The sequence below is a fragment of the Lycium ferocissimum genome, unplaced genomic scaffold (assembly GCF_029784015.1).
Source record: "Lycium ferocissimum isolate CSIRO_LF1 unplaced genomic scaffold, AGI_CSIRO_Lferr_CH_V1 ctg984, whole genome shotgun sequence".
In the NCBI taxonomy this organism is placed as follows: domain Eukaryota; kingdom Viridiplantae; phylum Streptophyta; class Magnoliopsida; order Solanales; family Solanaceae; genus Lycium; species Lycium ferocissimum.
The window spans coordinates 254,055-274,525 of record NW_026727914.1 but is presented as its reverse complement, the minus strand read 5'-3'; the positions used below and the strand labels follow the sequence as shown (position 1 = coordinate 274,525).

The 20,471-nt window shown below is 36.4% G+C and overlaps 2 protein-coding genes across 3 annotated transcripts; one reads left to right on the top strand and one right to left on the bottom strand.

The window, feature by feature from the left end:
* Positions 1 to 75: 75 nt before the first annotated feature.
* Positions 76 to 6,763, top strand: LOC132046209 (uncharacterized). 2 transcript variants are annotated; one of them, XM_059436774.1, is made up of 8 exons: positions 76 to 689; positions 878 to 1,078; positions 1,168 to 1,290; positions 1,801 to 1,838; positions 1,938 to 2,043; positions 3,341 to 5,110; positions 5,874 to 6,016; positions 6,140 to 6,763. In XM_059436774.1, the coding sequence occupies exons 1-8, from the start codon at positions 618 to 620 to the stop codon at positions 6,378 to 6,380; spliced, it is 2,694 nt and encodes an 897-aa protein (XP_059292757.1). In that variant the 5' UTR covers positions 76 to 617; the 3' UTR covers positions 6,381 to 6,763. The 2 variants fall into 2 exon arrangements, with proteins under 2 accessions (XP_059292757.1, XP_059292756.1); XM_059436773.1 differs by having other exon boundaries at positions 1,932 to 2,043.
* Positions 6,764 to 6,906: 143 nt separating this feature from the next.
* Positions 6,907 to 18,649, bottom strand: LOC132046208 (protein SHORTAGE IN CHIASMATA 1). Its single transcript, XM_059436772.1, has 8 exons — positions 18,287 to 18,649; positions 16,908 to 16,997; positions 16,739 to 16,813; positions 13,971 to 15,910; positions 12,615 to 12,826; positions 11,370 to 11,872; positions 7,712 to 9,364; positions 6,907 to 7,608 (listed from the first exon to the last, which is right to left on the bottom strand). Exons 1-8 carry the CDS (start codon positions 18,605 to 18,607, stop codon positions 7,519 to 7,521), a joined length of 4,884 nt encoding a protein of 1,627 aa, XP_059292755.1. The 5' UTR covers positions 18,608 to 18,649; the 3' UTR covers positions 6,907 to 7,518.
* Positions 18,650 to 20,471: the final 1,822 nt, after the last annotated feature.

Genomic DNA, 20,471 nt, shown 5'->3' with positions numbered 1-20,471 from the left:
CAGAACAAAGGCAAAATGTCTACTCAAAAGTGAACTCATTATTGAGTAAAGATCTCAAATTCTATAGGTATTAATGCAAGTCATTAATGCAAGTCTCTTTACAACTAAAACTTTGCATCACTTGGAAAAAAAATTAGGTCACTTCTTAACATTGAAAATGAAGACGAAAAGTAGTTTGACCTTAATGGAAAAAAAATTATTCTACTCAAATGACAGTCTGGATTCGGATCAGACAGTCCCACATAAAGAAAACGAAGACAAGCTTGTGCCATAAAAGAATTGATGTGTCATAACATAGCACTTACTCATGATCTCTTTACTTCAACTAAAATAAAGGCGTTGCTTCTTTTATGCACTCCAAAAAGTAGGACACATTTAGCTGTTATTCTCTGATACTCACATTGCATATTGTATTATATTCATTTTCTTTCTTCTTTCTTCTTTCTTTTTTCAACTTCCACCCCAAGCAAAGCATCTGCATTCTTCACTTACAGCCAAGAGGACAGCGTCATCTCTATTTTCAAATCAGAAAAACGAAATACAGAGTAAAGTGAAGCAGTCAGCTTTCTCAGATCCCAAAGAAAGGCCAAACAAATTCATTTTCTGATTTAACAATCATGTTCAAGTCTTCAAAATGGAAAAAGGAGAAGATCAAAGCTGTATTCCAAATGCAGTTTCAGGTAACACAGGTATGTCAACAGGATGGCTGAAAATTGCTTTGTTCAGTTTCTTCTCAAATATTGTTAACTGCATCTAATACAGAGTATTTAGGACGATTGCAGTCTAGTACAAGCTTTTAGTTGATATAAGCTCACGAAGCATTTTTGGGAATTTGATCTCACTGAGCTTATAAATATCTCAATCATGATGATTTCAGGTGCCTCCGCTAAAAGCAAAAAAACTGATGATTTCGCTAGTTCCGGCAGATGCTGGAAAGCCGACAGTGAAACTAGGAAAAGCAGCAATTGACGAAGGAACCTGTTCATGGGAAAATCCTATTTACGAGACAGTGAAATTAGTCAGGGATCCAAAAACAGGAAAATTTAGACAAAACATTTACTACTTTTCTGTGGCATCGGTAAGTAACAGAACTGCAATCTCCATGTATGCTCTGCCCACCTTTCGGTTGGAAAATTTGGTCACTACTCATGCATTATGTCATCTCAGGGATCATCAAAATCAGGTTTTCTGGGAGAAGTTGGTCTCGATTTTGCGGATTTGGTAGAGGCAACTGAAACCTTAGTAGTATCTCTACCACTAATGCCATTGGAGACTGGCGCAATTTTGCATGTATGTCCTCTCTCTCCTCTCCATCACACACACACACTACAAACTCTCCCGCGGTAGAGAATTTTTTATATGACTGTTGATCAAGGTTCCAAACTTCCTTACTCGATATCTCAAATCGGGAAAAAAACAGAAAATAGATCGTCTTAGATGGGAACTTGTGTTTGCTAACTGTTAAGTTCCACATTGGTTGAGGGAATGAGTTAGGCACAAAGTCCGTTTCTTAACATGATATCAGAGCTAGACCCATAAATCCCTATTGTTGTATTTCTCAATGCTGGACCCCGTAATCCATTCTTCCCTTGAGTCTTGAGCGTGTGAGGGAGTGTTAAGTCCAACATTGGTTGAGGGAATGGGTTGTGGTCTCCTTATATGTTCTTAGACAATCTTCCCCTCGTGGGCTAGCTTTTGAGTTGAATTACAGGCTCGAGCTCCATTTCTTATCACTAACAAAGTAAAGTTAAAAGCCTTTTATGTTTAGCAATGTTATTCTAACATATACATGTGAAACAGGTCGCAGTACAGAATATGGAAGCAGCTCATGAAACCAGGTGATTGAGTATTCAATGCCATGATAAACTTGTTTTCAATCTTGTTCAGTTATCTACAACTTTGGATACTAAAGTAGAGTTATAACAAAAAAGTTTCAGGCGTACTGAAGATAGTGAAATCTCAAGGACTGAATCACTAGATCAAAGCTTTGAAACTGAACTGAGAAGCGACAGCCATTACGGAAACGGACATTGTACTACTGAAGTAAGGTCTCATATTTATATACTTTTGCATTTCTTCATTTCACTGCATACAGTATTATCACGTACTAAAATATCACCTGTTGGCCCTAGTTTGCGGAGCTCAAAGTTTGAGTCTGGAGGAAAGACATACTCAAATAGTTTGGGCTGGGGAGGAGAAATGAAAAACATTTAAAGCAATCCCTTTTTAAATACTTTAGTGAAAGATTGGGAAGAAGAAAAACATGGAACAGCAAAGTTTGGGAATTGAGACTCTCTAACAGCTGAATGTCAGTCAAGCCCTCAGAGTTTGGAATAATAATATTTACTTAGATTAAAAACCTTTTGGCATGGCTATCACCAAAAAGATTCACTTCTCAAGTAACAGTAACACAACTTCTGGTATAGTTCTTAAGTTTTGCTCTTTATAAATGATCTACAGGCAATACAAATCCAATTGGAACCTTTATACAAACTGTTGTGAAATATCCCTTACGTCCTCCAATATGTGTAACTGGTTTGAGGTTCACCTGTGGAATGAACATTAGACTTACAAGAAAGAGGACTGGTTTAAGGTTTTCAGATACATGTAAAAGAATCTGAATAAAGTCTTATGTGATGCCAAAACCATTATAAACACTTTTGGAAGCTCTTATACAGCAAAAATGGGAACATTGTAAATCTCTAACAACAATGCTCCCTCCGCTTCATAATAAGTGTCCACTTAGGCTTTTTTATATTTTGGTTCAAAATAAATGTCCACTTACATAATCAAGAAGGAATTAATTATTTTCTTCCAAATTTACCCCTATTTAGATAAGTGAATTTTTATGTAATCAAGAAACTATATTAATTAGGTAGTATTTAATTAAGGGTAGTTTAGTCAAAATACCTAAAAAAAAATTTCCAGGATTTGGCATTTTCTTAAGGGGTGTGCAAACGGCTAAGTGGACACTTATTTTGATCCGGAGAGAGTATCATTTATTGTTACACTCGTATTATATTACTTTAAGGATGGGTTTCTATATTACGTACTCTTTTCATCAGCTAGAATCATTTTCAAATCCCCTATACTTATATTTACTTTAACTTTACATATTTCCAAATAGAAAATTTCATGACACAATTGAGAGACGCTAAGCAATCAAATACAAAAATTTGGATAGAGTCAAATGTGGCTTGTATTCCCTCAGTTTCTATACATCTTGCCTGTGTGTCCTAAACAGATAGAATAACACTTTAAACATGTTCATGCTTCAGAGATACTATTTATATCTCGTAGCTGCAAATTGCAACTGACCTTTTTTGTTTATCTTCCACAGGATGAAGAGTTGAATGAAACATTTGATTATTCCAAGCAAAATAATGTCCCACGGGATCCTCAACCAAAAAACAGTCTTGTGAATCAGTTCTACCCACAAAATGCAGTTAATCCTCTAGAAAGACATCTACACCAGAGATCGTCCACAGATTGCTCGCTTGGATCTGATTTAGATGGGAGTTTAATTGATACAACACAAAGATCAGAGGAGGACTTTCTGAGAGACACTGCCCAAGAAACTTCAAATAACAGTTTTGAGTCCATGAAAAATAAGATCATCATGCTCGAACGTCAGGTAGAATTGTCAGAGATAGAACTGCAGACACTCAGAAAGCAAATTGTGAAAGAGACCAAAAGGGCACAGGAACAGTCAAGACAAATTGTCAACCTAAAAGAGGAGAGAGAGATCCTTAAAACCGAATGTGAGAAACTTAAGCTGAGATGTACAGATGAGGTGGATGCAGTAGTTTCAGATAATTCAAGAGCAGATGACAAATATTCGACAGCTCTATTGGAAGAAATTAGGCATAAGCTTCAGAAAGAGAAGAACTTAAATAGCAAGTTGATGCTGAAGTTGCAAAAGACAGAAGACTCTAATTCTGAACTGATTCTTACCGTAAGAGACCTCAACAAAATGTTGGATCAGAAAGATAAGGACAATTTGTATCTTTCCGAAAAAGTTAGGTCCAATAAGGATTTGCTAGAGGCCGTTGCCGAGAGAACCCATCTCAAGATTGGTCAGAATGAAGATAGAAAAGCTAAGGAGCTTAAAATTGCTGATGTATCTCAAGGAATGAAGCAGACAATTGAAAACTTACAGAATGAAATAGAGGTCTACAAGAAAGACTACAATGAAATGAAAGAACAGATGGACCAGCTTGAAAGCCACTGCCAAGTGCTGGAGACAGAAAATGACGATATTAATCGTAACCTAGAGCAATGTGAGCAGCAAAAGCAGAAAACGCAACAAGAACACTCAGAATCTTTAGGCACTGTAAAGCACTTTAAACTCCAGGTGGAGAGACTAGAGGAAGAAATGAAAACACAAACATTACAGTACTCAAAATCATTGGATACGATAAATGAACTTGAAACACAGGTTTCAATGCTGGAGAAAGAACTGGAAACGCAGTCACAGGAATTTGAAGAACATCTGGAAGCAGTCACCCAAGCTAAAGTTAAGCAGGAGCAGAGGGCCATAAAAGCAGAGGAAGCATTGAGAAGGGCAAGGTGGAGTAATGCTAAGGCAGCTCAGAAACTTCAGGAAGAATTAAAAAGGCTATCAGACGACATGACATTGAAGATTGAAGAGAAAGAAGAACTGGCCAATGATGCAATAATGGAAACAAATGTTCTACGTGAGGAGAACAAAATTTTAGAGGAATTACTGCAGAAATCTGAAGAAGAACTTAAATCAACAAAAGCTCACTATGAAAGAGAAGTTCTTGAGCTGAAAGCTTTATCAATGAAGAAAGGATATGATGCGGAACAAGTGGAAAAATTGACTGCTGAAATGGAGGTAGAACAAATATTGACCATGCAAAAGGAATGGGAGAGGGAGCTAGCTTCAGTGAGGAGGGAAGCAGAAATGTTTCTGGAGGAATTAATTCCCCTGAGGACTAAAGTGGATCAAAAGAAGAAAATTGAAGAGACCTTACAATCAGAAGTAGAGAAGCTCCACCTACAGAATGACGAAATGAGATGCACTACAAATCAACTAAAGTTGGAGAATGAGAACCTGATGAAGCTCGTGCTCAAATTACAGGAACAGGTACTTTGCATTAATAAAAAAGTTAGACAATTAAAACGTTATGGGATTACTCATTTCATTATAGAAGACTTGAAAAGAGAAGAAACTGTTTCACTTAATATTCTAGGTGTAACCCTTTCTTCAACAATAATATAAAATGCCTAGAGGTGAATTAAATTCAGAAAATAAGATTATGAATCATAATGATGACTTTCATAAACAGGTTATCTTTTCTAGGTAGTATAAGCATTATCAGGTTGATGGGAAATTCTCTCCCATTTTTGTATGATAGACTTCCTTTTTAGATACTGGGCATTTGATGTACTTACAACAAATAATGATAATCTACAGACGTTTTGCATGCTCCAAGAGTCCAAATTCACGGAACAGGTTCGTATTAAAGTACGACGTCAAGCTTCCTGGAGAGCTTCAACACAAACTTAAATTCTTAGTTACCTTAATACTTTCTTCTACAACTATAAATATAGCATGAAAGCCAAATCTATTTCATCTTCATGCAAGTCAAATTATCAATTCATATGGAACAACAAGAATCCATTAAAAATCACTAAACCATTGACCTAGATTTTAAGTAAGATATTCACAGACATAAGGAGTTGATTCCACTGAACACCAACTCATTGACATGTTCTGTCAAGTTTTCTACACCGTAAAATCTTGTATTCTCATTCGAGTTTTTGACTCTGCTTAGCAAAAGACTCACAAAAAGCCTTCACAAAGCATCACTAGTTTTTCTAAAGGAACTGCTGGTCTTGATATACAGGAGAATGAATCACCTGCTACTCAGGATGGTATTGTTGCTGGAGGAAGAAAATGTATTGGGGAGAACATTCATCGCCAAGGGAATGGGTTTACAGAAGGAAGAATTGTGCAGAATGGATCCGGAAAGAATGCTAATATAACAAGGTAAACTATAGGACTTTACTGAACCATTGCTATGCATCCATCCAAACAAATTTATCAACAGTGAGAAACTGCAGTTATGTGGAAGGATAAAAGACACAATTTAATTTTATGTTCCTTCTGCAGAAGAGAAGTTGATTCAGGCAGAGCGGCAGAAACAATCAATGGCCAGTCCCAATATATACATGATCCAAAAGAATTACGAGGTCAAGTAGATTTATTGACTGAGAGAAACAAACACATGGAGCATGAATTGAAGGAAATGCAAGAGAGATATTCAGAAATAAGTCTCAAATTTGCAGAGGTAGAAGGTGAAAGGCAACAACTTGTCATGGCTTTGCGCAATTTAAAAAATGGAAAGAGGTAGCAGTTTTTTGACTGGTATATGATTCACTCATTAGATTTGTGCGAGTCAACCTTCTGTAGAAGGTAAATGAAGCAGCGGAGAATAAGGTCTAAGCAAGCAGATTCCCTGGCAACAATAAGTTGCTTCAATTCCTCAAACTTTTAACTTCCAGGTCATAGACGAGCAACCTGTCAGAATCTCTTGTGATCATGATCTTCCAATCATTTTTGGGCAACAGAATTTGTCTACTTACTAGATTATTTGCAATCAGTATATCCAGGTTTCATTCCTTCTGTAAGATACATCATATCTGAAGATCAGTTGAATGTTCACAAATTATTCACATCAAAGAAATGTAAAAGAATGTCAATTTTCCTGTAAATAGAAGAGATCATTTTGGGATAGACAGAGAAGAACTAGTATGAGACTAGAATAAGTAATTCAAGCTTAAAAATTGGTCCTTTACCATGATCATGCATGGTGCTTTATTTCAGATACTACAAATGCAGCTGGTCAATTTATCTATGCAAATTAGGATTCACCTATTCCATGCGGTCACGGCACCTTCCCTCACCCCCCAACCCCTGAAAGGCAAAGAAGGGGGAAGTTATTCATAATAAGGTCATTCTTTGTACTTTTCTAAGTCCCAGGTTTCCTTCAATATATCGGTGCAACAGTAGCTTAGGTAAACCAAAAAGTCTCAGATAAAATCAGAAGCTTTGTTTGCCCCCAAGTATAACATTAGCAGTAAACTATTTATCTTTCAGTAATCTGTTTACAAGTATCGGCATTTTGAATCTTTAGTCCTAACATGTTTAACGTGTGCTTGCTTCTCAAATAAAGAGACTTCTAGAAGAAAGGCCAAAAAAAGTCTTACATATCTTGATATGGTTGATTGCTACTTTACTTTCATAATTGATTGAACTCACAGAGCAGACATGCTACAGAAGAAGTATACGACTAGGAAAAATAAGAGGCTCGGTACATGGTGAACATTTTTCCGACACCAGCAATTGCAGAATTATGCTACATGAATTGTAAATGATCGTGCAATTTGATTAATATTTAATGTCCTGGAAACGTAAGGTTCCAAAAAAATCTATGAGTTGAGAATTACTGAGAGCTATTGTATTGGCCCAATATACCTCACATGTCAGAGTTAATATCTTCTGCCAAATGCATGAGAGTTCTTGTCACTCCATACCAGTTTAGATTGCCCTCCGTTTCCATTTGTTGCAAAGGATAGCTCCTGCAGTTAGTCATACTGTGAAGAATTGTCGAATGAGGAGAGAACAAGCAATTTTAAAAACGGTTAAATTCAGTTAAAAAACAGAAAATCATATCACATATACCCGTTTTGCTCTCTTATCAATGGGTGTCCATGATGGAATAGGACGATCTGAAGCCTTCTCACTAGTGGATGCTGGTAGCTGCATGCCCTTCATATGCCTCTTTCTCCTGGTTGCTGCCTCTGGGAAACTGTTTCCTTGGTACTTGTAAAGTTCCAGAGTAGATGGACTCTTTCTCTTTGTAACTTTTGATGATTTACTGAGGTATCCGTAACAAGGGGCTGATAAGTCACATGGGAGAGATTGCTGGCGTGACCGACTCTTTTCCCTGATTCTGTTCAGAAATTCAATTGTCCAGGGTGAACCTTGCTGCAATCGAGTGGATTGAAGTGCGTTTGAGAGTGGTGTCTCGCCATAACAGGCAGTATTTTTTTCTTGCTTCATCAGATCAGTCAAATTAACTTTCTGGGATATACCCTCTTCTGGGACCCATTTCTGGTGCTTAAATTGAATCTTATTATGATTGAAGCCTGCATTTAAATGCTGTCCCATTCCTTGCCTTGATCCTTGCCCAAGGTCTCTCACAGAAGTGCAGGCATCTGGGCTAGAGTCAATTTCCACAGTGGTTGGAAATTCTTGGAAATCACTTGCTCCAAAAAAGAGTTTTTTAGCAGCTGTAGGAACTCCTGTTGTACGAGTCTCCATTGCATGCACCTGGGTAGAAAAGGACTTGTATTTTGCATTATGGAAAGCTTTTCCAGATGCGACAGTATCATCAATGTTAATAACCTCACCTGTGATATCCTCTTTAAGATTTCCTGAATAGTTGTTTTGTCTATCCAATTTGTTCATCATACCCACATCAACTCTCTCTCTTGGATGCAAACACTTATCAATTTGTGAGGCCTTGAATTTATTTAACTCACCACCTCCCATCTGTGGATTTTTTCTCATCTGATAGTCACAGAGCTCAGTTACGTCAAAAAGATCTTTTGTGACATAGGTGTCTAATAACTGTCTGTGAACACACGGTTCGTCAAATGATAAGCTAGACTTCCCAAATTCATCAAACAAGTTGATATCTTCTGAAACCAAAGAATCACGCAGGCCAGATGCTCTGGGATGATGCAATCTGCCTTTAGAAAATGTTCTTGGTGGATCAAAATCAAATAATTCACTTTTAGGCATATTCAGATTCTCAATATCCCAGGTGGTTTTTCTTTTTGTCCCGCCATAGGTGCGTTTGAAATGAAGACTTTCAGAGTCTGGAGCAGAAGAAACTGAAGAGGAGCAATCTGTCATTCCCGATTTAGAATCTTCCCGCTCCCCAAATCTGCTCAAAGCACTCAGTAATGTGATGCTTTCAACAGGAACCTGATATTTCTGAACTGCATGAATTCTGTGTTCACGTGGCCATTCCAGAAACTCAACAAGCAAGCCCACTGAAGACAATATTGCATGAGCTGAGAGTGAATTAATTGAAGGAAATGCAGTAAGGAATGATTCTGCCAGTGTTTGTGACTCAGGCATCTTAGAGTAGAGCCCTCTGCTTGTCCTCGACGAAAGTTCGATACAAGATAATATGATCTCCTCAGTCATCTCAGAAGTATATGAATAAAAGATCTGTATATCCATGCCCAAGCTAGCAGCAGCAGCATAGAGCTCATCAGATGACTCCATAATTCCTGATATAAAGTCGCCTTCTCCCTCAAAGACCTAAAGAAAATGGCCAAGAAATACTAAATATTATGAACAAAATATTCTGTGTAAGCAGTGCTCATGCTAGACTATCTTGGTCCATTCTAAAATTATAAGAAATAAGTGCTCTTATTTCCATTTCCAGTCACTGTTACTTCTTTGAAGTGATCCGCTATATTCAAGAACAGCCATGTAATGAATATCATCATCTTGTGCTTATATCATCATGATGTAAACAAGATAACTTGTGGTTGAGAGATATTAAGCGCACATGGTGATAGTACTCAGTTTTCAAAACGTTCACTGAGACAAAAAAGAATGCCTATCTCAAGTTGATCATTGGCATCAGATCTGCAATGCAATAGTGAACTTCTAGAGCTAAGGAACAAGGAAGAACCGAGAGATTTGAAGCGTAGAGAAACAAATATGAGAAGTAGTATTTGAATTCCTCTTTTAGCTGATAAGTTCATGATAGTTTCTCAATTTCCAGGAAGTTCTAAAACAGGTTCACTAGAAGGACCTAATAGATACATAACTCTTGAAATTTCCAATATCAAATTGATACTACGCCTACTGTATATCATCAGATTGTCATACTTTTTCTTAGTCCTTCAATGATGTTACTTCCAGTAATTGCATATTTGCATGCTTTCAATTGTACTGGGTACTACCAAATGACCATTTTGAAGAATATTCAATATTTGAAATGTGAAGGAGTTAAAATTAAGCTAGAGATAAAAGAGCACTATGATGAAACGATGGTTAAGGGAATCCCTTTTCTTAATACCCTTATTCCCCTTTCATCCGGAGCTGCTGTAACTTGGGCTTATCACGCTATACTCACGAGGAAGGAAAAACTAGCACTTTACGCTTTAGTAGCTACTGGCTCTAGAGTGGCTGGTTGAAGGGAAAGGGAAGCCAGAAAATCCAGGGAATCGACGTCCCCCAAACCATTAGACTTCCAGAGAAGAGGAGTCCGGTCGCCATTAAAACCCTTCTCGGAAACCGAGGGTGTCTTGGTTGCCGATACCGAGGTTGAATGAATCATTCCACCTGGCAACAGCAAAAGTGGAGTTTGGCTCTAGTCTTACTCGCTCTTACCTCCCTACCGGATTATTCACGGGCTTTTAAGGAATGGAATATTATCAAGCACCCTTCACTATTTTGGATTCAGCAACTGAACCGGAAGTTGTTTAAGAATAAGAAAGGACTTTAGAACCGGATGCGCTCGCCCAGTGAGAAAGGACCTGACCCTGCCAACCAAAAAAGAGAAAGAAAGCTCCCTCCGATACAAGTGAGCTAAGGGGCTTGAAGTTATCCCAATACCCGAGGGACACAAGACAAAGCAAAGTGAAGATAAGTAATGACAGAGCTGGAATCGGATTCACTGGTACATGACGAATTGCGACAAGTAGCACTTATGGAAGACAAAGGACACTATAAGCAATCAGGAGAATGTAAGGTATTTCATGTTAACTCATTGAAGTGTATGTAAGTGGAATGTTTATAATTTGTAGGAATCACCTTAAAATCTTCAAATTGGTATTCTCAACCATCTCTGTCTCTCATTATTGACATTTTAATCCTGATCTAACAGTTGCCACAACTGCAATTAACTGAACACAAAGCAGGGCGTGAAAAATGTTATCTAGATTTTTCTCCAAGTGGAGTGCAAACTTTTTAAGACCCTATAAAGCTACATAGAATGAACATACACAAGCATGAAATATTTTTGTTAACAAATAATATGAAAAAGTCAAAATAGAAAAAACATATTCAATTTTTGAATAATCCTTTTCTGATCTCAAACACTTGGGTTTGCAGCTAATAATGTGTATATTTCCTATCTTACAGGGTGGAAAGCCAATCAAATATTGGACCAAGTCAGTTGCTTTTATTGTTTTTTTGGTTTTCCAGTGCTCTTTCTGAAATAAATGCAATGCATACCTTACAATCTAGCACAACACTCTTTAGGTGTGGACAGTTTGAAAACAAAATAAAAACAAAAAACAAGCTAATTTACCAGGATGCAGCCACTGAAAGAAAAACTGAGTGACATCAAAATACTTGCTGCAATATTCTCAACACACAGAGGCAAGCAAGAAAAAGCCTCGTCGGGTGCAGTAGCTTTCTTTGCAATGTTTTTGCTGTCATACCAGGCAAGGCAAGCTGATGCACTGACTATAATATCAACAGGCTGACGTAGATCACGCTCTACGACCTGTACTCCTTTCTTCTCAAATGCAAGAATCTTTTGGTATGTACTTCTCCTTGAAATTACCATTTCCTTATCAAAGTTGTGTGTGTTAACTATAATGATTGTCTCAGGACAGCCATCTGCGCTTCCGCAGTTTTGCTCAGATCTTAAACTGAACACTGCATGTTGAGATACAGCAGAGCAAGCTTCATTTCCCAGTAATGCTTCCATGCTTCCACCCTTCAAGTTCTTTTCCACTGGAAGGAAATTCAGCAGTTCTTCAAATGTAACGTCAATCTCATTGAGAGTAGAGAAAGAGTGAGGACCTCCTTCCTAGAAAAAGAGCATGTCAGAAGAAGTTCTAAATTTTGAAGCCTCTAGGAATGAACAAGAGGAATCTGTTATTGCATATTTGAATCATCTACTTCTAGTCTGATCGACAGCATAAAGCATTGAACGCTAAACAATTCTCTTCTCTTCATGTAGTAATCAAAGTCAAGGTTTTAGGTGATTTTATCAGAAGATAAAAGCTCATACTCCAACTGTCAATAATTTACCAGATATAGCAGAATATGACTTGGAAGGAGAAAACCTCAGTACCATGTAAAAATGGAAATACATCAGGCCACAGTGAGGTAAATCCCCCACATGGGAGGCTCAAACAGGGAATCAAGTCAACTGTGTCGAAGAATTATTTCAAACAAGCAAGAAAAGGCAGACAAAGCACCAAAAGAATGAGGAAGGGAAGAAATCCAAGTACTCAAAAGAACAAACTCATACCTACAAGTTTAATAACCGACCATATTCTAACTCAAAGAATTTACAACCATCACGTCTCTCGAGTTTGGATATCATGGTGGTTAACACTTCAATGAAAATTGAACCATATAGTGCTACTCAAAAAGCACAATAGTGAAACAACAAGAATATTGAAAATTTTGACAGTATTCAAACTTTTGATTCCATTTACAAAAACAATTTGGTGTCATGCATTCATTGGAAGGAAACACAAAACTATGTGATATCTGTCAAACTGATAGACAGATCGGTGGTCAAGCGAAAGATAGAGACTTGCCATTCTAGGTTCATCTGTGTTGGGCATGTCAACGCCATCACAAAGTGCTTTTGCAACACTGGGGTCCTCCATCTCCACCTTAAGGAAATGAAGTGGAGGAACTCTATCTGACTTTGGTGAGATGGAAGATACTTTCGATGATCCTTGCGAACCTCCATATTCCAAGATAATTTCAAATTTGTCAAATGGAAATGGGGCAAACAGATGCCTGGGGAAAAAAAGTAGAATCAATTCACTTATTTAAATCTCATTTAAAATTTAGGGAACTTGTCAACAGAATTGTGGTAAACAATATTAAGAATAAACAAATTTGAACCGTCTCAATGTAGCCAAACTATATGGTGTCTGCCATGATACTTTTATGGTGAACTTTAGATTTTATCTGTGAATTCCCATCGGCCAGTTTAAGATTTTGGTTTAAGTTAAAACTAAAGCAAATAACTAGCTTCATTCAAGCATGTTAGAGAGCAAAGATCTGATAGAAAGAGATAAGAGAAAACACAAACTAAAATTTATTAACCAAGACCATTAGATTTTCGACAATTTAGAAGGATCACTACAGTTCAAACTCAAGGGTTAGACTGTGAAGTCAACATTCTTTTCCGGTGGTACTACCTCAGCATTCTAGGGCAATTTATCAAAAGAAAATATGATTCTTAACCAGTAAGCATCCATTCAAATTCATGAAAGTAAATTCATTCAAATTCTCCCAGATATCTGTAGATTTTTCGTTTTTCTTGTCAAATTATAGAATTACTATGGATCACTGGTTAATATCTATTTTAAGAACCTTTTGCAGAAATACATTTTAATGGCAAAGACCTGAATGCCTCTCTTGCAGAGAAACATAAGACCATTAACATCACATGTATAGGTTATTGTTGTGAAGCATAAATACCATTTACGCAGCCAGCCTACCTTATGAGAATGAATATCTTAGTTCCGATCAAAAGTAGCTTTGCAGCTAAAGAAGAATACCTATCTTTAAGTTTAGAATACTTTTCTCCTAGAGGCACCTTAACACCAGAATTTTATAGACCACCTAATTAAAAGTTTTCTTTATCAGGAATGAAATAGCAATTACAATAGACTACCAAAGTCTGAAAAGGTCAAAATTTGCTAGTAATTTTCCAGCCTGGTTGAAAATAGATAACTTCTGCTATGTGAAACACTAAGGACTAAGCAGGCCAGCTGTCAAAATGTTAGTGTTTGCCCTAAACACAATTGGAAATAACAGCAAAGACTACATCCTAAACACAAGGATACAGCCAAGAAACCACTGCAGGTTTGATCAACCAAACTATTAAACAGGCCAATATCCCAGCATATTTCGTGTAGGAACTACGACTTACTCTTGGGTTACTAAACAGCAATGTGATTCGTGAATCATTTGGCTGGCATCTTCTAATTTGTAAAAATCATCCTTCTGTCTATTCTGTGGTTGACTAAATGAAATATTCATGGAAGTTAACAGTTTCTTCACTGACCACCAGAACACTGGCTCAGCCACAATCAATATTTTTGAACTACCCTTGCTCATACGCGCCTGCAGTATACCCTTAATAACAGAAAGAGATGGATGGAACTTATGTATATCTTTTTCAACCTTCTGATGCACATCTTTTATGAAGTTGTAGAGGAAGTCAAGTTTAGAGTCCAATCCCTTTAAGCTTCTGTACAACTTTTCTATGTATAGATAGGTTGTATGCAGACCATAGTAGCACAGATACCACACCATCTGTTTGATCGCAGACAATGTGACCAATGACATTGTGTTATCACTATCCTGGAACAAAGAAGTTCTGCACACACTTCTTTTCTTAATCAAGTTGATGAGCTTTTTCTTTGAAAGGCGGAGAATAGCAATATCGTCCACAGCTTGAGATGGATCCTGAGTCTCAATTAAATCTCTCCGTCTTTCAAAGATAACTTGAAAGATTTTCCTAAGATCATCAATTAGAAGTAGAATATCAGAAGACAACAATACTTGATGCACCTTGATATTCCACTGCTGAGGTTGCACTGATGTGGCAGCAGAAGGGAGAAACCTGCCCTGGCCCATGGCATTAGTATCAACGGAACTGTCAGCTGGTTTATAATCTTTGTCTCTACCATGCTCTTTTGGATTTAAGAAAAAATCAAGATCATTAAACTCTGACCAGGAGTCAGCAAACAAAGATGCCTTTTTAGAAATATATTGGGATGATACTCCTTCAGTTGAGAACTTTCCATCCTTCAGCAACTTAGTCGACACTTCTATGTTATGAGGCATGGGAGAAACAGGAATACCATTGGAAGGTAAACTCAACATTTCTTTGCTCTCCACTCTCTTTGGTTTTTGTGGACTATCACTAGAGAAAAAAAAGTCTGATATAAGCATCTCATTGTCGATAAAGTTCAAGCAAAGGTCAATGTTGTTATCATCTATCTCTCCCGATAAATTGAAGAAGTCTTCTCGACACTTGAATTTCTCTTCTTCCACAAAATGCCAATCCAAGTATAATCCATCAGACATAGAGAAAGACTGTGGCTCCAACTCAGCTAGGATTTGCTTAATACAGAAGTGCAATGACTTTATATTTCCATTCTCAGAAACTAGTGGCACAGGCAATGATCCGAAAGAATTATCCACAGGGATGAGCTCATGGGAAACAACCAATTCGTCAAAGTTCCTGAAGTTCTTGGCCTCCCTCAACATCAGGTCACATGTATCTTCAATATCTACTTTTGCTTCAGACAGGAATTCACAAAAATTATAAAGGTCTGAATCAAAGAATTGCAATTCATCAAAAATGATCAGGCTTCCTACCCATATTGGACCATCATTTTCTATGCCTTGATGGATCACCGAGTTTTTCTCAAGCTCAATAATACTTATCAGATCCATCTCTAAAGAGAAGTTCAAGCACGGAACCTCAACTTCAAGGCAGTCCATTGTTAAACTACCATTTGACAGGTGTTGAAATGTGTCAAACTTTGTGGAATTCAAAAGCTCATTTCCGTTACCCATTCCTTCACTTTCTGGTGTCTCACACTGAAGCTCAATATTTTCAAATATTAGAACTTTCTCCTTTATAAAGTTATCACTGACAATACCCAAACCTGCCTCATCCACTTCAAGAAGAGGAAAGACATCAATACTAGAATGATATTTCCCCTGACTGAAATCACTATCTTCCATCAAATCAGAGCTTTTCTCCAGAAAAGACACAGAACAGATGTCATCCACTGAACAAATAGATTGCAGAGTGTCAAGGGAATGTTGCAGCCTAACTTCAAGATCGGGCATATCCTGCAATAAATGAACATGATGCGCCAAACCAGTTAGTGGAGCTTTTACAAAGTGAGAATAGTGCTTTAATTGGTTAGGTCCTTCCCTTTCCTTTATGCAGTCTGCGAAAAGTAAATTAACATGATGGCATGGAGTGTAATTTCTTCATACTCCTCCACAATGAACAGACTTCAATAAAAGGTCACTGTGTCATTAAGCATCATTATCTCTTAGAATTATATATCTAAAAAGGAAAGATGTTTGAAACTGAAGGATGGCACATATTGACACATGAATGGTTTTGGTTGCATACAACATCCCAGCAAATTGTGTTTAAGAACCTTCTTAGGTGATTCTTATATTTCAATATCCAGTTATTGAGACATGAATGGTCTCGGTTGCATACAATCTCCCAGCAAATTGTGTTTAAGAACCTTCTTAGGTGATTCTTACAATATCCCAGAAAATTATGCTTAAGAACTGTAAATTAGGTGTTATAGTTACTCATATGATGATTGAGGCCGACAAGAAAAAATCTAAAGGTACCAGCTGCATAAATATATATAAGAGATGAAAGAACAGACTCTCTTAAAACTTGAGAACTTCAACCCATGCATGTAATTAAAAATTATATCATATTGAAATGACCAAGCTTCTTCCATCAATACGAACCACCCGTTTTTCATTTCTAACCAAAGACTTCGCCCTTGACAGAAAGGGAGGAGTTGGTATTCCTATCCTATGTAGTTCACCATCATAGCAAAAGTTAGCAAGATAAACCAAAAGCACTTCCCTAGAGTCCTAAAAACTTGAATGCCAGAAGAAATATGTAATTCATCAAAATATTACCAGCTTATTTTCATCATCTGAAATCTGAGAGGGAATCGACATGTTCTCCTTTCCAAAATAAGGGATGTCTTCTAGCTGACAACAGGAGAACACATAAATGTAGAGTTCCACATGAGAATTTAGCTAGTAGTATATAAATTATATCTGCTTGATTGCCGAGATGGTTTACCAATGGAAGTGAGGATGAATCCAGCTCTGGAATCTCAAATTGGACCATTTCAAGATTGCCCTTCCCCTTGCCATAGGAAACCATAGGCCCCTGCAATAAATAAGTATATAAGCAGCCTAAAACAGACATAATTTTAATGAGGTAAGAAGAAACTAGTATTAGTTTTTTTGAATAACTGCTACTCTATCTCAGTTGAGATTAAATTTCTTTTCATTGCAAAAACCTCATTAGTTTTCTCAAAGACATTGCAGTACATGTACACTTTTACATGTTACACTTCAACGTAATTTTACCTCAGTAAAGCAAGTAATTACCAATATTACAATACAAACTCAGGTAGTACTGCCTCGGTGAAGCACATTGAGCGTCACGAGAAGGTCTACCAGGTATCTGAAATCTTAAATTTCTATAGATTTATTTAAATTGTGACAAAACCTTAACCTCTGGTTGTATGTTTAAGAAAATTGCAAGGTTATAGAATGAATATGAGTTCCGAATCATGCAATGAAAACAATTCTTTTATTATAATCACATCTGCACCATCAAACCTACATCAGAAATTTGTAACATTACAATAAATGAAGAAAAAACATCTTAAAATCTTAATAATTATACTATCAAATTTCTGTCAACATGCAATATCTCTTAAAATTATTTTCAAACTAAAAGTGATAACTATTGAGTTTCATATTGTACAAATCCGTAAACAGATCCCAAGGAAAGCTAATATTAACAAGTAAGTCAATGCAAATTGGGAGAGATCCACAATCAACATAAGCATGCATTTCAATTCGACATTACATTACGTATCAATTAAATTCTCTCACAAAAACTTTACACCTTAAATTCTTACTCGCTTCTAAGCAAATTAGATCCTCCTTATATTATCAGCCTCTTACGTCACTATAAGGCTACACGGAACCATTACCAGATGCATCAGATAAGTGAATACTCCCTCTGTCCCAATTTATGTGGCACAATTAGAATTTCGAGAGTCAATCAAATTTTTTTCTTTCACCAGAATTTCTTTATATGCCTTTTAAATATTTCAAGTTGCTAATCATTGTGATTTATAGTACTTTTTACGTAGTTTCGAGATATATAAATTTTATTCCAAAAAACATCTTCTATGTCCAAATTCACTGAAGAGTATTTTCATGACGAAGTTAATACATAACATTTAAACCCTAAAAGTTCGAATTAAGCTCAGCATTTACCTCTAAATTTGCATTTAAATTCTTAGCTTCTAAGCAAATTATATCCTTCACTTAAGGTTACACGGAACATTACCAGATGCATTAGATAAGTGAATATTTTCACGATGAACTTAATAAATAACATTTAAACCCTAAAAAGTTCAAATTAAGCTCAGAAGTTACCTCTGAATTTGTAGTTCCGCTTGTTTGCTCATCAAAGTCAGGTTTTCCAGCGAAAGGCTGAGGATCTGCGAACTGGGCAAGTTCAACATGAATCCTGTGAGGAAAAACATATGAGAATAAGCGAGAGAGAGTTTCATCAATTGGAAATCTCTCGATTTCGACATCGATATTACTAAGTGTAGGAAGTTTGTGAAAACAATGAAGGTCATCGAATGTGGAGGCGTTGGAAGCAGGGAGATGAGGAAGAGGCAGGCGAAGGAAATCCAAGGGTGGACATGGAGCCGAATTGAAGTAATCTCTGCTCAGAAATCGAGTTCGCATGTCCTGATTACGGTGAGAGAGAGAGTTGTTAGACGAGTGAAGGTTTTGAAATGTAACGGAATTGTATTTTGCAAATGGCGCTCATGGCGAGGGTGTGACATACATCGACCTGCTTCCCGCTAAAAATGCTGGGGTCAGTCCATCCCAAGTGCGCTCTTGTGTTTTTTCTTACTCTGTCGTTTAGTAGCTTAGTTACAGGTATGCGGATATTAGTAATAGTCTCTCCATCTCAATTATTATTACTATTTTTTATCTTTAACTTTACTCTAATAAATATACAGAGATTAATATTGTACAAGGAAGAAATGTTTTCATTTATATCAAAAACTAAATAGAAATAATATAGTCAAATTATCGTTTTAGTTAATATATTTTTAAAGGTCGTGCAAAAGAAAAATATGAGTAACAAATGGATAAGAAGTATGAATTATCATCGGGAAAGATGAAAATTAAGTTTTTCTTTTACTCCCTCTGTCCCATATTAGTTGTCCTGTTTCGCTTTTCGAGAGTCAAGTTGATCAGTCTTTGAAGCTAAACCGGATTAGATCAATTCTATAATTTGAAATTATAAGTTAGATATTTAAAAAATATACAAAAAGTACTACAAGTTGCAATTCTTCTCAAATTAATATGGTGAAAAAATATATCTCAAAATGTTGGTCAAAATTTATATAATTTGACTTTTAAAAAAGGAAAGTAGACAAGTAATATGGAACGGATAGAGTACATCTTTTGAAGATTAATCTTGTAACTTTCAAGCGATACGTAGTTATATGTTAAATATTGGTTTTTCAATATTATTAGACCTTGCAAAAGAAAAATTATGGCGAACTATCGTGTGAGAGTAATGAAAACAAAGAATATAAGTATTAAATAATTAGTCTAAGTGGATAAAAAGAGTTTATTTGTCAAGCGTTTGGAACAGTATTTGTTTATTGAAAGGGGATAAAGGTTGCTACTTTAACATTGTTGATATTTTGTACTTAAATAATCACATCAAAAGATATTAGCGATGATAGTTATAAAACTCGAAGCTTTGCTGGCTGATTTCCGCGGCTAGCATATAAGAAATTTCCTTTTTTTGCAACTAAACTTTAATTGCGTGACAGGTTTTCACTTGTAATTTACGTAATTTTCTAAAGAACTGAAAATAAACAATATACTATCAAATATAGTACACTCTGTCTTAATTTATGTGACATTTTTTGTTTCGATTCAAACAAAATGAATTTTAACTAATATTTTTAGATTTATATTTTTACTAAATTAATAGAAAAAAATTACAAATTATAATACTTATCATGTAATTTTCAATGGCCAAATGCATAAATAACCCCTTAAAGTTGTCACATAATTTTATTTTGACACCTCAAGTAAAGCTTATTCCCAAGTATATTCGGGTGCCTATTAAACACCTCGTGACTAGCAAGTTAAACAGAAATATTGTGTCTAGTTCACACGCAGTGACCTGGAAAAAGTAACGAATGCAAAACAACCACGTGGCTTGTTAGTCAAGATTAACCAAAAAGTGGGTTTTTAGCAACCAAAAAAAAAAAACAAATAGAACAGAAAAGCAAAAAATCCTTATGGTCTTCTTCCCCAAAACAGAAGCCATTCTTTCGATCATCACGTTCCCCCCCTAGATGATCTCTGCACCATCGCCATCTTCCCTTATTCTTTCCCAAAACAAGTACAGATCTCTGCACCCCTCGTCATCTTCTTCCTCGCCAAACGATACTGTCATACTGCTAAGCTAAACCCCAAATAGAGTTGGAGATGGGTTCAAAAGTAACAGATCATTATCAAATATAAGGAAAATTCTGCTGGTAATTAATTTGTGTTTTAGAACAGTTAGAGAAACTTT

Coding starts and splice junctions, on each gene's coding strand:
- LOC132046208 (XM_059436772.1), bottom strand. CDS start 18,607: ATGCGAACTCGATTTCTGAGCAGAGATTACTTCAATTCGGCTCCATGT. Junction 16,814..16,907: donor ATTCATCCTCACTTCCATTG/GTAAACCATCTC, acceptor TCCTGTTGTCAG/CTAGAAGACATCCCTTATTT. Junction 9,365..11,369: donor CTTTCAGTGGCTGCATCCTG/GTAAATTAGCTT, acceptor CATTTTCTTTAG/GTCTTTGAGGGAGAAGGCGA.
- LOC132046209 (XM_059436773.1), top strand. CDS start 618: ATGTTCAAGTCTTCAAAATGGAAAAAGGAGAAGATCAAAGCTGTATTC. Junction 1,291..1,800: donor AGACTGGCGCAATTTTGCAT/GTATGTCCTCTC, acceptor CATGTGAAACAG/GTCGCAGTACAGAATATGGA. Junction 5,111..5,873: donor TGCTCAAATTACAGGAACAG/GTACTTTGCATT, acceptor CTTGATATACAG/GAGAATGAATCACCTGCTAC.